Raw genomic sequence first — 15343 nt, forward strand, 5'->3', positions numbered from 1 at the left:
CATGCAGAATGTGCCCTCCTCAATACCCACCACCAGGCTAACCCATCCTCCCACCCCCCTCCCCTCTAGAACCCTGTTTGTTTTTCAGAGTCCATCGTCTCTCATGGTTCGTCTACCCCTCTGATTTCCCCCGCTTCATTCTTCCCCTCCCGCTACCTTCTTCTTCTTTTTTTTTCTTAACATATATTGCATTATTTGTGAAACTTGATTTTTTAAATATAAAATTTCAAACTCACAAGAAAGGTCTACAATGTTTTTTTTGTTTAATAATAATTTCTAAAGATATTTTCTACATCTGTACACAGAGATTGTCCTTATTACTATTTTTTACAGATGCACAGTAGTCCATTGTGGAGCTATCCCGTAATTTTTCAGTCTGTCCTCTGTTGGTAGACACTGGGACTGTTTGCTAGTCCAGAAAGTCAGCCCTGAAGAACCTTGAACATGAGTCATCCTGCATCCGTGCAAGTATAGTCTCTAGATACACTTCCAGATGCAGGATCGCTGGGTCATGGGGTAAAGTTTTTGTACTAATTGCCCTCCGTAGGGTTGTACAATCTCCTGCTACTTTTCTATCCTCATTCTTAGTTTTCCCCTCTCAGCTTGTACCATAGGTTCCAGCTACACTGAGCTGCTCATCATTTCTTGAATAAATAACACACTTGCATTTCTCTGTGCTTTTGTTCATTCTGTCCTTTGCTAAGAATGTCCTTCCTCTCCCCTCTTCTCATCTACTTGGTAGACTCTTAGGCATCCTTCAAGGCCTAAATACCAATATCCCCACCTCCCTCTAGTCTGTCCTCCCCCTCCCTTTTTTTTTTTTTTTTTAAGATCTATTCATTTATTTTAGAGAGAGAGAACGAGAGCATAAGGGGAGAGGCAGAGGGAGAGAATCTTCAAGCAGACTCTCTGCTGAATGTGGAGCCTGACTTGGGGCTCTATCTCATGACCCGTGAGACTGTGACCTGAGCCAAAAACAAGAGTCAGATGCTTAACTGACTGAACCACTCAGGTGCCCTTAGACTGCCGTCCTTCTATGAACATGTAGTACTTTATGCATGTTCTGCCATTATAAATCAATGGAAATTTACGATTGCCTGAAACCAGTGGAATGAGTCGGGCCCCAGATGCAGAGGTCCTGGCTTCCGGTCTTGCCGTCCCCATTTCCTGCACCTTGGGTCTTTGAGCCTCTTTGAGACTCAGTTTACTCATTTGCCAGATGGTGATCATAAAACCCACTGTGTCTGCCTTACAGAGTTTTTTGTGAAGCACATGGGAACTGACATTTGAAAGTACTTTGTAAACTCTAAGGAGAACATTGTGAAAAGAGTTCTTTTTCTTTTTCTTTTTCTTTTATCTTTTTTTTTTTAAAGAATTGACTAGTGTTGAGAGATTCTATGACTCCAGGTCTCAGTTCCCAAACTCCTGTCTTAAGCATATGGTTCTAAATCTGCTTTTCAAATTTATTCTTCCCCCTTTAGTTCCCTTACGATTACACCTGTAACTTTCCCAAGTACAGAATGATGGGTTCTTTTCCATAGCTGGACTTATGATCCACAACAAGTATCATGTAACTTTCATAAAAGCTCTCATTAGCATATGGAAATTATTTTTCTAAACCATGAAGAGTGAGAAGTTCCCATAAAACCCCATCTATTTCTCAGCCATTTCACGACATTTTAAACTTACATATTCTGCAGTTTCCCTAGAAGCCTCATACTTGAGTTTTGACGTTCCAAGAATTCTTTTTCTGGGAATAACTCTGTGCTAAAAGTCATCCTGATTACTCATCCACTGACTCGCCTCCCCTTCCAGCTGGCCCATCCTTCCAGGCAGTCTTCCCTTCCAGGTCGTCCACTCACCCACCCTTCCTCCTTCCCTCAGTCTGTCCATCGATCCTCTATTCTATGGCAAGTTCTCTTTGCTTGAGGCTGGAAGAATAAGAAATAGGGTCCTTTAGGAGAGTTCCTCAGTTTCTAAAATTACACTGCACATTTTTGCTTAGCTGTACAGTTAGAAGATTGGAGCATTTTATTTTATGCTCTTTAGTTTTTCTCTTGTGGATTCTGAGTTTGTTTTTTTTTAACAACGTCACTTTTGGATGCGGAGTAGGATAGATAAACATTTGTGAAAGGCCCTCTGTCCTCTCTGAGGATGCTGTACCACTGTGCATAACAGAGCTCATCTCAACTTTTCCTCAAGCCCTGCTCCTTCCTATAGATAGGAGTGTCAAGGAAGCAGATGAATAATTTCCTGGATTGTGATGTTCTGTGAGTGCATGGAGTGCGTGTGCGTGTGCATGTGTGTGTGTGTGCATGTATGCCTGTAGATGGGTATGTGTGTCTATTCTTATATGGTTGAATCTTCTATTTAAGAAACAAGGGATCCAACATTAGAATACTGTTCCAGAAAACAATGAATTTCAGGTAAAGTTGACGTCATTTATACTTGGTGCCCCCAGAGAATAATTATATCCCAATTTGTGGAGACAGAATTCTTTTTTTCTTTTAATTTAAATTCAAGTTAGTTAAGATATAGTGTAATATTGGTTTCAGGAGTAGAATTTAGTGAGTCATCACTTCCATACAGCACTCAGTGCTCATCCCAACACATGCCCTCCTTAATGCCCATCACCCACTTAGCCCATCCCCCCACTCTCCACCCCTCCAGCAACCCTCAGTTGAGACAGAATTCTTTTTTTTCTTTTAAGATTTTATTTATTTATTTGACAGAGAGAGACACAGCGAGAGAGGGAACACAGCGAGAGAGGGAACACAAGCAGGGGGAGTGGGAGAGGAAGAAGCATGCTTCCCGCGGAGCAGGGAACCCCATGCGGGGCTCCATCCCAGGACCCCGAGATCACGACGTGAGCCGAGGGCAGGTGCTTAACGACTGAGCCACCCAGGCACCCCCCGAGACAGAATTCTTGATAGCCAAGTCAGGTTTGACACATAATGCTTCTTTAAAGAGTCTCTTATTATTATATAATAAACCCCATCTCCATTTTACCCCTTCCTTTAAAGTTTAAAGTCTTCATTGTTTCCTTTTTTTTTTTTTTGGAAAGTGTTTTAATTTATTTATATTTTTCTCCACATGAAGTTCCGTATGAGTTCAGTATCCCCAGTGAGATTATATAACTTTCAGAGTTTGGGGCAGTCTTTTGGTAGATCACTTCCTTTTTCTTCCTGGATAAAAATAGTTGTAAGAAGAATAGAAAATTACCCATTAATGAGAGTTGGTAACATTGTTAGTAACATTGTCCAGATGGCAGCTATATTTGTGGTTTGTGGGATGTACATGTGTTTTGCGGGGGAGAGTGTCTGAATATTCATTCTGAAGATTCTCCTATACAGTAGGAGAGCACAGGTGATTCTGGAATAAAAGAGAGCCCAGCAAAGCTCCATGGCTGTGGGCAGACTGTGTGCCAGTCTTCCTGTCGGCTCTCTTTGGCCCCAGGAGTGGCAGGAGCCTCCAGCCTGGTGTGGAGCGAGACGTGTCTCCCTCACCTCATGGGAGCGTGGCTTAGCAGGGGCCTGCCTTCCGGTGTCCCCTTTTCCAACCCTGTTTCCGACCCCAGGCCTTTGCACCGCCCATTCTCAAAGATCTAATGGCTTCAGGGAAATAAAAAAGCAGCTCTTCTAAAATGTGGCTGACATTCTTTTTTTTTTTTTTTGGTCTTTATTTGGAATCATATGAACCTTAAGGGCACATTTTCAAAAACCAGTCAAGTAGCAGGCAAGACACTGGAATAAAAAAGACAAAAACAAGCCCCCCAAAACCTCAGTGATAATTAGCAATGCTGCCTTAGGAGCACATTTTCTAAAACTAAAAATATTCCTCCAAAGCGTCCCATTTTCCCTGCTCTTTTTTTTTTTTTTTCCCCACCCTAGGAAGTCTGGCTGACTCATCAACTCATTTCAGAGCGGTTTTCACTGGTGGTGCCAAGGTTGCGTTCACCATCTGAGTACAGTAGGAAGCACAATGGCTGCATTTCTTTCATTGAAACATCTATTGTGTGAGTGTCTCTCTTCCCCTTTCACTGGGTGATGTCCAGAAAGAGTGTGCTGGAATGTGCAAAGGGTAGGCGACAGCATGAAGCTGATTTTGCTTTTTCATTTTTGACACAATCACACAAAATAAGAAAGGGCTTGCTCTGCAGAAGAATTGTCTTTTGTCTCTGTCTCTAGGGCTTTGTCAAGGCTCATCTTTTCTCTCTTCCAACCTGGCACGGGTCCCCTGGAGCCACCTGAGAGAGTGACAGGCTCAGTGCAGGCGGCCCCTTTAAAACCTCGCCGATTAGCATTAGGCAGTGCCGACCTTTAGCAGCATGCCTCACCTTGTGCCCCACTCTGGACATTCTTATGTTGTTATGTGGCTTGGCCCCCGAAGTCCTGCTAGCTGACGGATTTGTTTTATTAAAGGCAGGGTGGGAGTGGCCGAAGGGCAGCAAGACGGTTTGCTCCTCTTTCTCTGCAGACCTCTTCAACAGCTTCATCGCCAAAGCCGAGGCCAGAACCATCCCTGGAAAGATTGATCTTTTGAGTGGTGAACGTGTTCTTTCTTCTTTTTGTTTTCTACTAGAAATCTGACTATGAATTTTGACTTGATACTAAATTGTTTTTGTCATGCTGAAAGAAGATTTCAGGTGCTGTTTGGATTTTTTTTTTTTTTTTTTTTCCTGGTGAGACCTTCCCTGCTGCCTCAAATCGCATTTACTGTCTGCCTCATTAATGAGGTGGCAATTGTGAAGGTCGGTGAATTTTATTGTAAAAAGAAATGACTGCCTGCAGAGTTCACATTCTAGATGGCTGACTTTACAAACTTTAGCTAATTACCTCTTGTGTAAACGTTTCCTATTTATGAGGTTTGCTCCCAGATGAGGATCTTAGATAACCAATCTATATGAGACAAGCGTGACCATCTGCTTTGACCTGGGTGTGATCAGTCACATTTCAAACACAATGGAGTGTGTGTGAATTGCAGCCACAGAAGGGTCCTTGTTAGGCCCAGGCTGCTGTAGTCCATGACAGAGATGCCCTAAGGGGTGTGTGTTACAGGTTCACTGAGGCTTGGGCGCACTGCCCCCCCCCCTCCATTTCCCCATCTCCCTACCCACGCGCTGTGTAGCATATGAGGGGATCTGGTGCTTTGGCTTTCAGCCGAGTGCTTAGGAGGGGCTGATTTGGCCCATCTGGCTAGTTGGGCATCTCCTTTCTTCCTCCTCATTCTGAGTTTGGCAAAAAAGTGTCAAGTTGGCTGCAAATATTTTGAACTCCTACGAAGACCATATGGTCTTTTGGATTCAGTTTTCAACATTTTTATCAGTCAGTACTTATTGAGCTCTTGCAGTCCTATTACTCAATGCCATCGCAGTAGCTACCCTGAGCGTCACAGAGGAGGGTGTCCCCGGACCATGAACACACCTTTGACATCCCCATCTCTCTCTCTTCTCTGGCTCTTACCTCTTTCTGGAATACCTTGATGTCTAGCCCATTTTTCAAGATCAACTCAGATGTCACCACTTGATAAAGCCTCTGTCACTTGGATAATTTTCCTCTTTCTTTGAACCTGTATTATGTCCCTCTGATCTTTGCTGCTCACTTATTCCTTCATTCATTCCTTCATTCATTCTTTCAAAAAAAAGATCTATTGATGCCTAGTGTGTACCAGATTTCAGATATATCAGTGAACTAAACCACGGAGATATCTCCCTGCCCTTACGGCACTTATCTTGGAGCTGGGGGAGATGACATAATGAACAGCATATGCAGTACATGAGTCAATTGTACAGTATTTTGGAGAGGGATAAATGGAATGGAATGTGAAAAAAAAAGCAGGATCAGATTGATCAGATGTACAAGGTGGGAGGAAGGGGAAGATGCAGTCTACATTAGGTGACATAGGCGTTACAGCTTCAGTGACAGCTACTGAGGTTGGGCTGGTGGCCGTGGTAATTTGCATGTGTACCTTCTCCTTCTTTCCCAACTGAGAGGACAGGAATTGGGCATCCTTACTGACTTATCTGCCAGTAGCCCTTAGCACAAAATGCCTTGTGTGTGGTTTGTGCTCTGTAAATGGTGATATGGAAATGAATGTGTAAAAATGAATTTGAAGACAAATAAGGAAACCCATTCTATTTTTTTTTTAAGATTTTATTTATTTGAGAGAGAGAGAGAGAGAGAGTGCGTGTGAGGGGCCGGGGAAGGGCCAGAAGGGGAGGGAGAAGGAGGGGGATAGAACCTCAAGCAGACTCCCTGCTGAGCATGGAGCCCAACGTGGGGCTCAGTCTCCAGACCCTGAGATCACAAACTGACCCGAAAGCAAGAGTCGGACGCTGAACTGGTGGAGCCACCCAGGCGCCCCAAATAAACCCATTCTTATTTTTACTTTATTCCCTCCCTTAAAAAAACCTTTACGATAAATCTGTACTTAAGAACCTTAAGGGGCGCCTGGGTGGATCCGTCGGTTAAACGTCTGACTTTGGCTCAGGCATGATCTCAGGGTCCTGGGATTGAGCCCCTTGTCAGGCTCCCCACTCAGCGGGGAGCCTGCTTCTCCCTCTCCTATTGCCCCTCCCCCTGCTTGTGCGCGCGCTCTCTCAAACAAATAAATAAAATCTTAAAAAAAAATCTTAAATTCCTTCCATATTTCCTCATTATTTTCAAGACAGAATTTGTCACTGGAGCTCAGTGTGCACAGGGGTTTTGGAAAATGTTAGTCAAATGCCTGAACTGCTTTTTACATGAAAAAACACAATTATAAGATATAAATTTCAATTACAAATTAGAAGAGCACAGAGGACCATAGTTTGCTGCTTTGGCTAGGTTTTTGCTCTAACAGAATCGTTTTTCAAAGTAAACAACTTTTGGGAACTGAATAGGGGAGAACATTTCAAGAGTGTATTTTATTATCAGTTTGCCATGAAAAACTCAAGAGTCTCTTGAGAGCCTCTGGATTGAATTAGCTGTAAGTTTACCAATATTTATCAAGTGAAACAACATTATCCCAGTGCAGAGTGACACCCCACAGGGATTATGAGGATACGTGTCTCACCTCATCAATGAGTGTGCATGCCACACTCGTTTCAGCTCTTACCTGAGGTTTAGAGATTATGGAAAATCAATGCAAAATAACTTTCTGGGCTGCATTCAGTCGATATAACTGGGTCTTGAAGCAGAAAAAGATCCAAGGCCCCAGTTGAGCCAAGGCTTTTCAGTGCCCAATTTAAAATGTAAACGGTTGCTGCCGCTGATAAAATTCTCCCCCGAGAGCCAAAGAGCTCTGTGTAATTTAGAGCCCTGAATTCCATGCTGCATCCACCACACGGAGGATGTCCTAGACTGATAGAGTGCCAGAGTCAGGAGGCCCCTTACGGATAACCTAGCTTAGTGGTTTTCCAGTTTCTCCAAGGGAGCTCTCCCATGGACCCAATGTGGGGAGGCAGAGGGATGAACCAGCAGGCCAGGCTCTGAGTGAGCTCGTCCCATGCCCCATCTTCCATTTGCCTCAACACACTTTGACCACTTTTATTGTCTTCACGCTTCTATGTAAGAAGTCGTGTGAAGGCAGGCTTCTGAGGCGAAAGATCGTTTGATCTAGAGTAGCTCACTTGTTTTCCAGGTAAAGACACGGCAGCCTGGAGAAGGTTGGATATACAACACCAAGGGGTATGTCTTGCAGGCCTGACCACAGTTAGAGACATGCCCTTTCAGGACAGTCTCCTTGTGTGTCCACCGCACAGGCTTAGTGTGTGAATCAAATGAGACAGACAGGGAAGCACAGTGTATAGGAGAGCATTTAATGCATTCGTTAAATGTTAAATATTATCATCATGTTCCCTTTTCTACCACTAGAGCAATTGTGGAGGTTGTCAAACTGGGTTCCAGGGAGCCCTTGGGATCATTGCCAGGGGCATAAGAACCCCCGTTCTTCAGGCAACACATTTTCCCTTCAATCCACTTTCTATGTTAGGCCTCCAGGTAAAGTTCCTTCTATAGTAGGGCTCTATAACTTTATTTATTTATTTATTTTTTAAAGATTTTGTTTATTTATTTGACAGAGAGAGAGATAGCGAGAGCAGGAACACAAGCAGAGGGAGTGGGAGAGGGAGAAGCAGGCTTCCCGCCGAGCAGGGAGCCCGATGTGGGCCTCGATCCCAGGACCCTGGGATCATGACCTGAGCCGAAGGCAGACGCTTAACGACTGAGCCACCCAGGCACCCAGGGCTCTATAACTTTAAAGAAGTTTGGAAACCACTGATCCAGAAGGATTTTTTTGCCTATGAGAATAAATAGCTATGTATGTGTGAAACTCCGGTGCCCTCTGTGCCTACTGAATTGACCAGACAGAATATTTGGGGCAGAGGTTGGCTGAACACCTGCTTGAGGAAGATGACTGCTGGATCCGTGAGCACTGTGGGTAAACTGGGCTTGAGCCAGAGACCGACACCTGATTGGCAAAACCGCAGCTCGCCGCAGACACCTCTGAGCTGTGTTGAGACTTGGGGTGTTTTTTAAGTCTGGTGTTCCTGAGGCCTTTCATTTTTGGGGGCTCTGTTTGTAGCTCATGTGGTGGGTCAGTGTAAGTACCAGGGTGGAAACTAAGTGGATCCTGGCAGGTGATGGTCTTTTCTTTCCCGTCTTCGTTTTTCAGTGCACTTACATTTCAATCGACCAAGTCCCCAGGACCCATGCCATTGTGATAAGCAGACCTGCCTGGCTTTGGGGGGCAGAAATGGGGGCCAACGAGCACGGAGTGTGCATAGCCAATGAAGCCATCGATGCCAGAGAACCTGCCGCGGAGACGGAAGCCTTACTGGGGATGGATCTGGTCAGGTACATGGTGATTCTTTGGAACGACTGCTCACAACAGGCGGGGAATGGGGACAGGATTTATGTTCCTCCAGACCTCATATTTTGTAACACAAGCCTCCCAAAGAAGACGTGTGCCTTTTGATAGAAGTTCAAGGTGATAGGACAAAAAGAGAGTAGATTACAATGGAATATTATTAAAGCAATGAAAACGAGCGCTACATGCTTGAGTTTTGAAGACATTATACTAAGTGAAAGAAGCCAGACGCAAAAGGTTGCATATTGTATGATTGCATTTACATGAAATGTCCAGAAGAGGCAAGGTCATAGTAGTAGAAAGTCGATTAGTGGTTGCCTGGGGTTGGGGATGGGAAAATGGAGAGTGATTCCTAATGGACATGGGGCTTCTTTGTGGGGTGTTGAAGATGTCCCAAATTTAGATTGCGGTGATAGCTGTGCAACTTTGCAAATATACTAAAAATCACTGAACTGTATGTTTTAAGTGGGTGAAGTTTATGGTTTGAAATACATCTGAAGTATAGGAAAGAAGAAAGGAATCATATAAAATACATAAGATATAAAGGAAAAAAGAAGAGACAGATGTCCCTCCTGTCCCCTCTTCATTTCCGTCGTCTGTTTCCCTTTCCCTGCTCTGTGTTACAGCGGGGAGCAGACGTGTGCACTTGGTGGGATGGGGATCTTTGCTCGTTTTCTGTTGCGTCACAAGCACCAAGAGTTGTGTGCCTGGCCTGTGCTGGCTGATCAATGACTGGGTTTGGACTGAATGACCAAAGGAGAGGGTGGGCTGGAATAAAATGACACTCTGAAATGACTTTCTTTTTTCTGGGATCGTGAAATGCAATAGAATCATGACTAAGTTGGAAAAATATTGGGCTGGGAGCCAGGGGCCTTGGTTTTCAGTGTGAATACACCCAGTTATAACACATCTCTGGCCCACAGTCTCTACATTTGTTTGAAGGGAGGCCTTAGATTGGATGACCTCTAAAGAACCTCCCAAAGCCAACATTCAATGCAGAGGAGTAGAGGTTTTGACCCTTTGTAGGCTGTGTAGGGAGGAAGTGCACATTTACGCTGAGACCTCTGTGGTCTGTAGCTTCCACCAACCGATGGACAGGTCTGTTAACCTTTCAGGAAAGGGCCCAGTGAGCTTGACATACGTGTGTGAGAGTCATGGGCTGCAAATAGGGATTCTCCCAAGGATTTACCATGAAACAAGAATTTGAATTTGGGAGCAGCTAAATCCAAGACCCAGAAAAACCTGGACCAAGCACACACTTTTGAAGGATCTGAATTGTACCGAAGGTAGATCTCAGAGCGAGACTCTAACCTTGGCCCAGTAAATTTCATCCCTTTGCCTGCCCTGGTCATGCCCATAGTGAGGTGAAGCAGCCAGTGTGGAAGTAGGCATGGGGGCCAGAAAGATGCTGTTCTGGTTTTGAATCGCATGAATCTGCCCCATCTAAGAGGCCAGACCACTGTGAAAGGCTTTGGAACAGACGTCTTGACATCGGGTGACTTATGACCCTAGACTGCTGTAGCCCTAGCACCTCTGCCCCCCGTCGGGGCCGGACAGCATGGAACCCCGCTGCTGTTCTCAGTCTGTGGAGCAGGCTGTCCTGTCCTCGCCCCATGGCACCGAGGCGAGGTGGGAGGGGCCGGGTGGACAAAGGCGTATTGTTTCCTGTGGTCCCAGCCCGGGGGTAGGAGAGTGAGATCAGAGTCGTGTCTGTGGATGAGTGTCGAGGTCCTGCTGCAGATGCTGTGCGTGGAGGGCACAGAAGTCAGCGTGGGAGGGCAAGTGCATGTACTGGGCGTCTCAGGGTGGAACGCGGCAGGCGGAACAGCGGGACAGTGAGCTAGACACTGCACAAAAGAAGTCACAGCTTCCAAAGGCGGGGTGCCCCTGGCTAGGTAGCACATGCTCCTAGCACATGTTTGCATGGCCAAATCGGAGCCCTACGGAAGCCCTGGGGACAGGCTTCTGCTTGGAATGCATGCATGGGGCAATGTGACCAGAGGCTCCCAGGGACCTGTGGAGGGAGGAAGGGGGCACAGCTTGGGCAGACCTGTAGAGGTGCTCATAGCACACTTCTTTGCTCTGGATCTTCAAGATCGGATGAGTGCTTGCTTCTGCTATTCCTCTTTGGAGAAGACGACACTGACCAACAGAAAAGTCTACTTAATCCGATCTTCTAACGAGTTTATTTTTTATCACTCTCCTAAGGTCTTAGGGTTCAGCTTTCCAAATCAGTGGGTTTGTCACCAAGTCTTCCTAAATAAACTAAAATTGAGAAATGCCCAATGAATTGATACATAATGATCTGACTATGAAAATAAGCCTGTTACAAGAATACGTCTGTAGCATAATCTTTTCCTCTCCCTGGCAGCACGGGGAAAGTCTCTTCAAAAAGAATCAAGCCGGGTGAATTTTAGTAACGATTGGTCTGTTGTCAATTCCCCGAGAACTGGCTGACAACGACCATCTTAGCAGGCACCGCTGCCTCTGCTCCGAAGTTCTTGTGCTCCTGGCCCCAGAATTATAATGTGGAGGAAGAGACGGATACATGGACGTGTGCTAAGCACGTATCATGTGCCATCCTCCTTCGAATCAGCCTGAGAGGGACGTACTGCCTTTTTGACTTGACAAATGAAAAAATCAGGTTTCAGAAAGGTTAGGTTACCGATGGTCATGCTGCCAGTGGGTGGCACAGCCAGAATTGGAAGCTGGCTCCCTCTCTCTCTCTCTGAGTCACTGTTTTTCTGCCAGACGGGGCTGCCTCTTGAACGTACCCACCACCTCCGTGGGCCTGGGCAGTTGTGCTTATATTTTCACATTCATTATCTCATAAACCTGTCCTCAGAGCAACCTGATGATGTAGGTACTTACAGGTGACATAAATTTGAGTTCAAATATAGTACACAACTCGCCCAGGGTCGAGCAGAGGGCAGTATCTGTGCCCTCTTTAGGGGGCCAACTAATTGGAAGGCTGGGAGGAGACTGCTGTGTCACTTCAGAAGAAGGATGTACTTTTTGACAAGTGAAGCTGTAAGCCACAGCAGTAGAGGGAGGCTGATAGGTCGGAGGAGAGACATGTTGAAACGCACGGATGTCCCAACCAGGCACCCATTCCTAGTGAGATCTCTGAGTAAATTACATGCACCGAGGACAGTGGCTGGCTATGGAACACTTTTATTACCAACCCACATACCTGGCGTATGAGATTTCCTTTTGCCGGGAGGCAGGAGGGAGGATAAGCCCCAGAAAGGGGGTCTTGATAAGGCTGGAGCTGAGCTGGCCAGTGCCAAGGGAGCCAGAGTTAGAAAAGGAACAGAGAGGGCGGGTGAGCTGCCCTTCACGAGGGAGAAGCCGCTGGGTTCCTGACTCTTCCGTCTGTGTGGGAGGGGGGTGCCCAAAGACAGAAAACACCCCCATGATTTTGAGCCGAACGTGGGAGAGATGTATTCTGCGTTCAAGTGGCGTGATCTGCGTCTCGGCCCGCGGACCGAACGTGTTGACGCGTGTTGGCGCGCTTCGTCCCTCGGCTTCGTCCCAGTCTTTGGTTGGCGTGGCAAAAACCACATGGTAGGAAGGGACTGAGGTATACCTCCGGTTTTCTTGCTCCAGGCTTGGCTTAGAAAGAGGAACGACAGCTAAAGAAGCCTTAGATGTCATCGTCGCCTTGTTGCAAGAACACGGGCAAGGTGGGAATTACTATGAAGACGCAGACTCCTGCCACAGCTTCCAAAGCGCGTATCTGATCGTGGATCGTGAGGAGGCCTGGGTGCTAGAGACCGTGGGGAAGTACTGGGCTGCCGAGCAGATCACAGGTGAGCCCGCGTGGGTGGGGCGGCCGAGGCGGGTGCTGCCCGGACGCGTAGGAATCCCGCCGCTGACGCACACCCTCTCTGTGCCCGACCTTGTCTTCTGGGCTCTGCTTCTAGGGAGAAACCTGGGGCGCGGGGATGTCAGCACTTGGGAAACACACACTTGACATTTCTTATTTTGTCTTTGCTTTCTGGGCAGGACCCAATTTTGAGTACCAGCAGTTTCGTGACCCAAATGGCTACTCTGACTTGGCCAAAGGAATGGTGATTTTTCCCGTTCCATTCAGTCAACGAACCACTACGACAGGGAGCTGCCCCTCGTCACCCCCAGCCCCGTAGCTCCTTGTGCTTGGAATGTTCCTCCGAAAGAGGAATTTGGATCCGTGTGGGGACCATTGACTGCCTCTGGGCCGACAAGCTCATTTCTCTGTGAGACAGTATTTCTAGAAAAGCAGAGGACTAGGGAATGCACTCGGAAGGGTGGAGTGCCCATTCAGTGGTTGCTCCGTGCTCCCTGCAGCATTTGTTCTGAGACGGTTCTGAGGGAGGACATGTTAGAGGGGGCTGTGGTTGTCCTGTCTCATCGCTTAGCACCCTCATATCGGGGAGCGGCTGGCGTCCCAGAATGGGCTAGAGGGTTTCCGAGAGGACTAAGGCGTTCTAGGAGCGCATTGGCCAGTGAAGCCCCACTGACATTCCTTAGGACTGAATGACAAGTACATGGACCGGGCGCTGCCGTTTCTCCCCGCCTGTGTTCGTGGCAGACACAGCTGGCAGTTCATAACACTCTCCCGTATGGGACCTATACTTGGCCTCTGTATTTTGCTCGACTGAATTTGCAAGGAAGTCTCTTCCAGTTGCTCAGAATCGATGCTAGGGATGAAACCTGTTTTCCATCTCTGCCTTAGGGGGGATTGGAACCAAGTCGCACCTGAGGTAGAAGCAGAAGAGCTACTGCAGTAGTTGAGAATCAAGCCCGTTGTTTTCTGTGTCCTAAGTCAGCGCGGTGATCAGGGTTGTGGCGGACGACGGGTATGTTGGGTCCCGAATGAGGCTGGCTTGCGGTGCTTGCCTGGAGGAGGGCAGCTTCTCCGCATTCTCACAAGGGCGCCCTTGCAACGATCGTGGAGAGTTTCTGCGCCACCGCGTGCCCAGCGTCCACCCACGTGTGCCCTCAGGACTGCTGGGGCCCGCGTGGGCCGCCGGGTCACCAAGCCTCCTGCCGCGCAAGAGCTTCAAACTCCTTTCCCAAAAACGTCCTCCTAGGACGAAGCCTTACTATCAAATGGTTCCATCAAGAGGGCTAGTGGTCCATGCTGATAAGGCCGTCATAGGTTGCTTTTCAGTAGAACTTAAAACTTTATGATCTATACCTGCCTTTCAAAAGCTTAGTTTCCCTTCAAGATATAGCTTTAAAAAATCCATCTCCTCAAAATGCGTGTTGTCTTTCACCAACTATTGACATAAAACCCCAGCCATTCCTCGGCCTCATTGATTTCATGTCTTCGCCCCCCGCAGCAGTGTGATAGCAGTAGGATTTCGTGAGTCTGGCCCCTGAATGCTCACATGCCCGAAAGCAAACGTCTACTATAAATCAGCCCTTGAGGAAAATATTGTCTGTGGAGTTGTTCACAAGACTTTTTTGATAGCTTCGTGTGAAGAATGCCAAAATCACTTATTTAGGCCAAAGCTACTTTTTATTTTTAATTTTTTTTTTAAGATTTTATTTATTTGCGAGAGAGAGAGTGAGAGACAGCATGAGAGGGGGGAAGGCCAGAGGGAGTAGCAGACTCCCCGCCAAGCAGGGAGCCCGATGTGGGACTTGATCCCGGGACTCCAGGATCATGACCCGAGCCGAAGGCAGTCGCTTAACCAACTGAGCCACCCAGGCGCCCTATTTTTAATTTTTTTAAGTAGTTTTCTTCTTGTGTTGTCCTCTGAGAAGATGAATGGCAGAGGGCCAATGCCCATCCGCTAGGAATACTTGTTTTGGAAGAATAAGTCAGTGAAGTAAAACATACTGGAAGAACTCAGTCCAGTACTGGCCTTGTCTCTAGGAACTGGTTTTCAGGCAGTAATGGCTTTATTGCAGCTTGTGGTTTGAGCTCTCTACTTCATTCTCCAAGAATTTAGAAGATCAGCATGCTCCCTGGAAGCAGCAAATATGGAGGGCCTTTTTGAACTACAACTCATAACTTCTTAGTGTTCTAGACAGCATCTGGGAGCTTGAAGGCCAAGTTGTCCTCAGGGTATTTGCGGCTGAGGCTTGGGAGGAGCCAGAGCGAGAAGTTCTGGCCTCACCCTCCTCCATCAAGCCCAGTGTGCTCTGAGTGCAGGTGTTTCTGATTCTAGACTTCTTTAGTCATACTTATATTTTTATGAGAAAAATATTCCCGTAGAGTTTCCATGCTCATATACATGGATACACATGTACACCCACCCACCCACCCACCCACACACACACACACACACACACACCCCTGATAGACTCAGAGACACATATATTGACAGGTGCATTCCAATCTTTTAGAAGCACTCATTATCAGTGCCATTGTGTTTTTCTAAATGTTGGGGCTCGAAAAAAAAAGCTGAATGAAGAAGTATTTATATTTGTATTTTCCAAAGATGATGTATTTGGGCAGAGGGTGGTGGTGCAGAGTGTTCCTTCAAGTGGAGGAAGGCTGAAT

The 15343-nt window shown here is 46.7% G+C and overlaps 1 protein-coding gene across 1 annotated transcript in view; it reads left to right on the forward strand.

Moving 5' to 3' along the window:
* The window catches only part of SCRN1 (secernin 1), a 61760-nt gene that overhangs the window by 28373 nt on the left and 18044 nt on the right, over positions 1-15343 (forward strand). The window contains exons 3-4 of the mRNA XM_081800346.1: positions 8653-8834; positions 12457-12659. Of these exons, the coding sequence (XP_081656472.1) occupies positions 8653-8834; positions 12457-12659 (385 nt within the window). The remainder of the gene's footprint in view (positions 1-8652; positions 8835-12456; positions 12660-15343) is intronic.

This window comes from Leptonychotes weddellii, chromosome 12 (assembly GCF_054177405.1).
Source record: "Leptonychotes weddellii isolate Sample4059 chromosome 12, ASM5417740v2, whole genome shotgun sequence".
Classification (NCBI taxonomy): domain Eukaryota; kingdom Metazoa; phylum Chordata; class Mammalia; order Carnivora; family Phocidae; genus Leptonychotes; species Leptonychotes weddellii.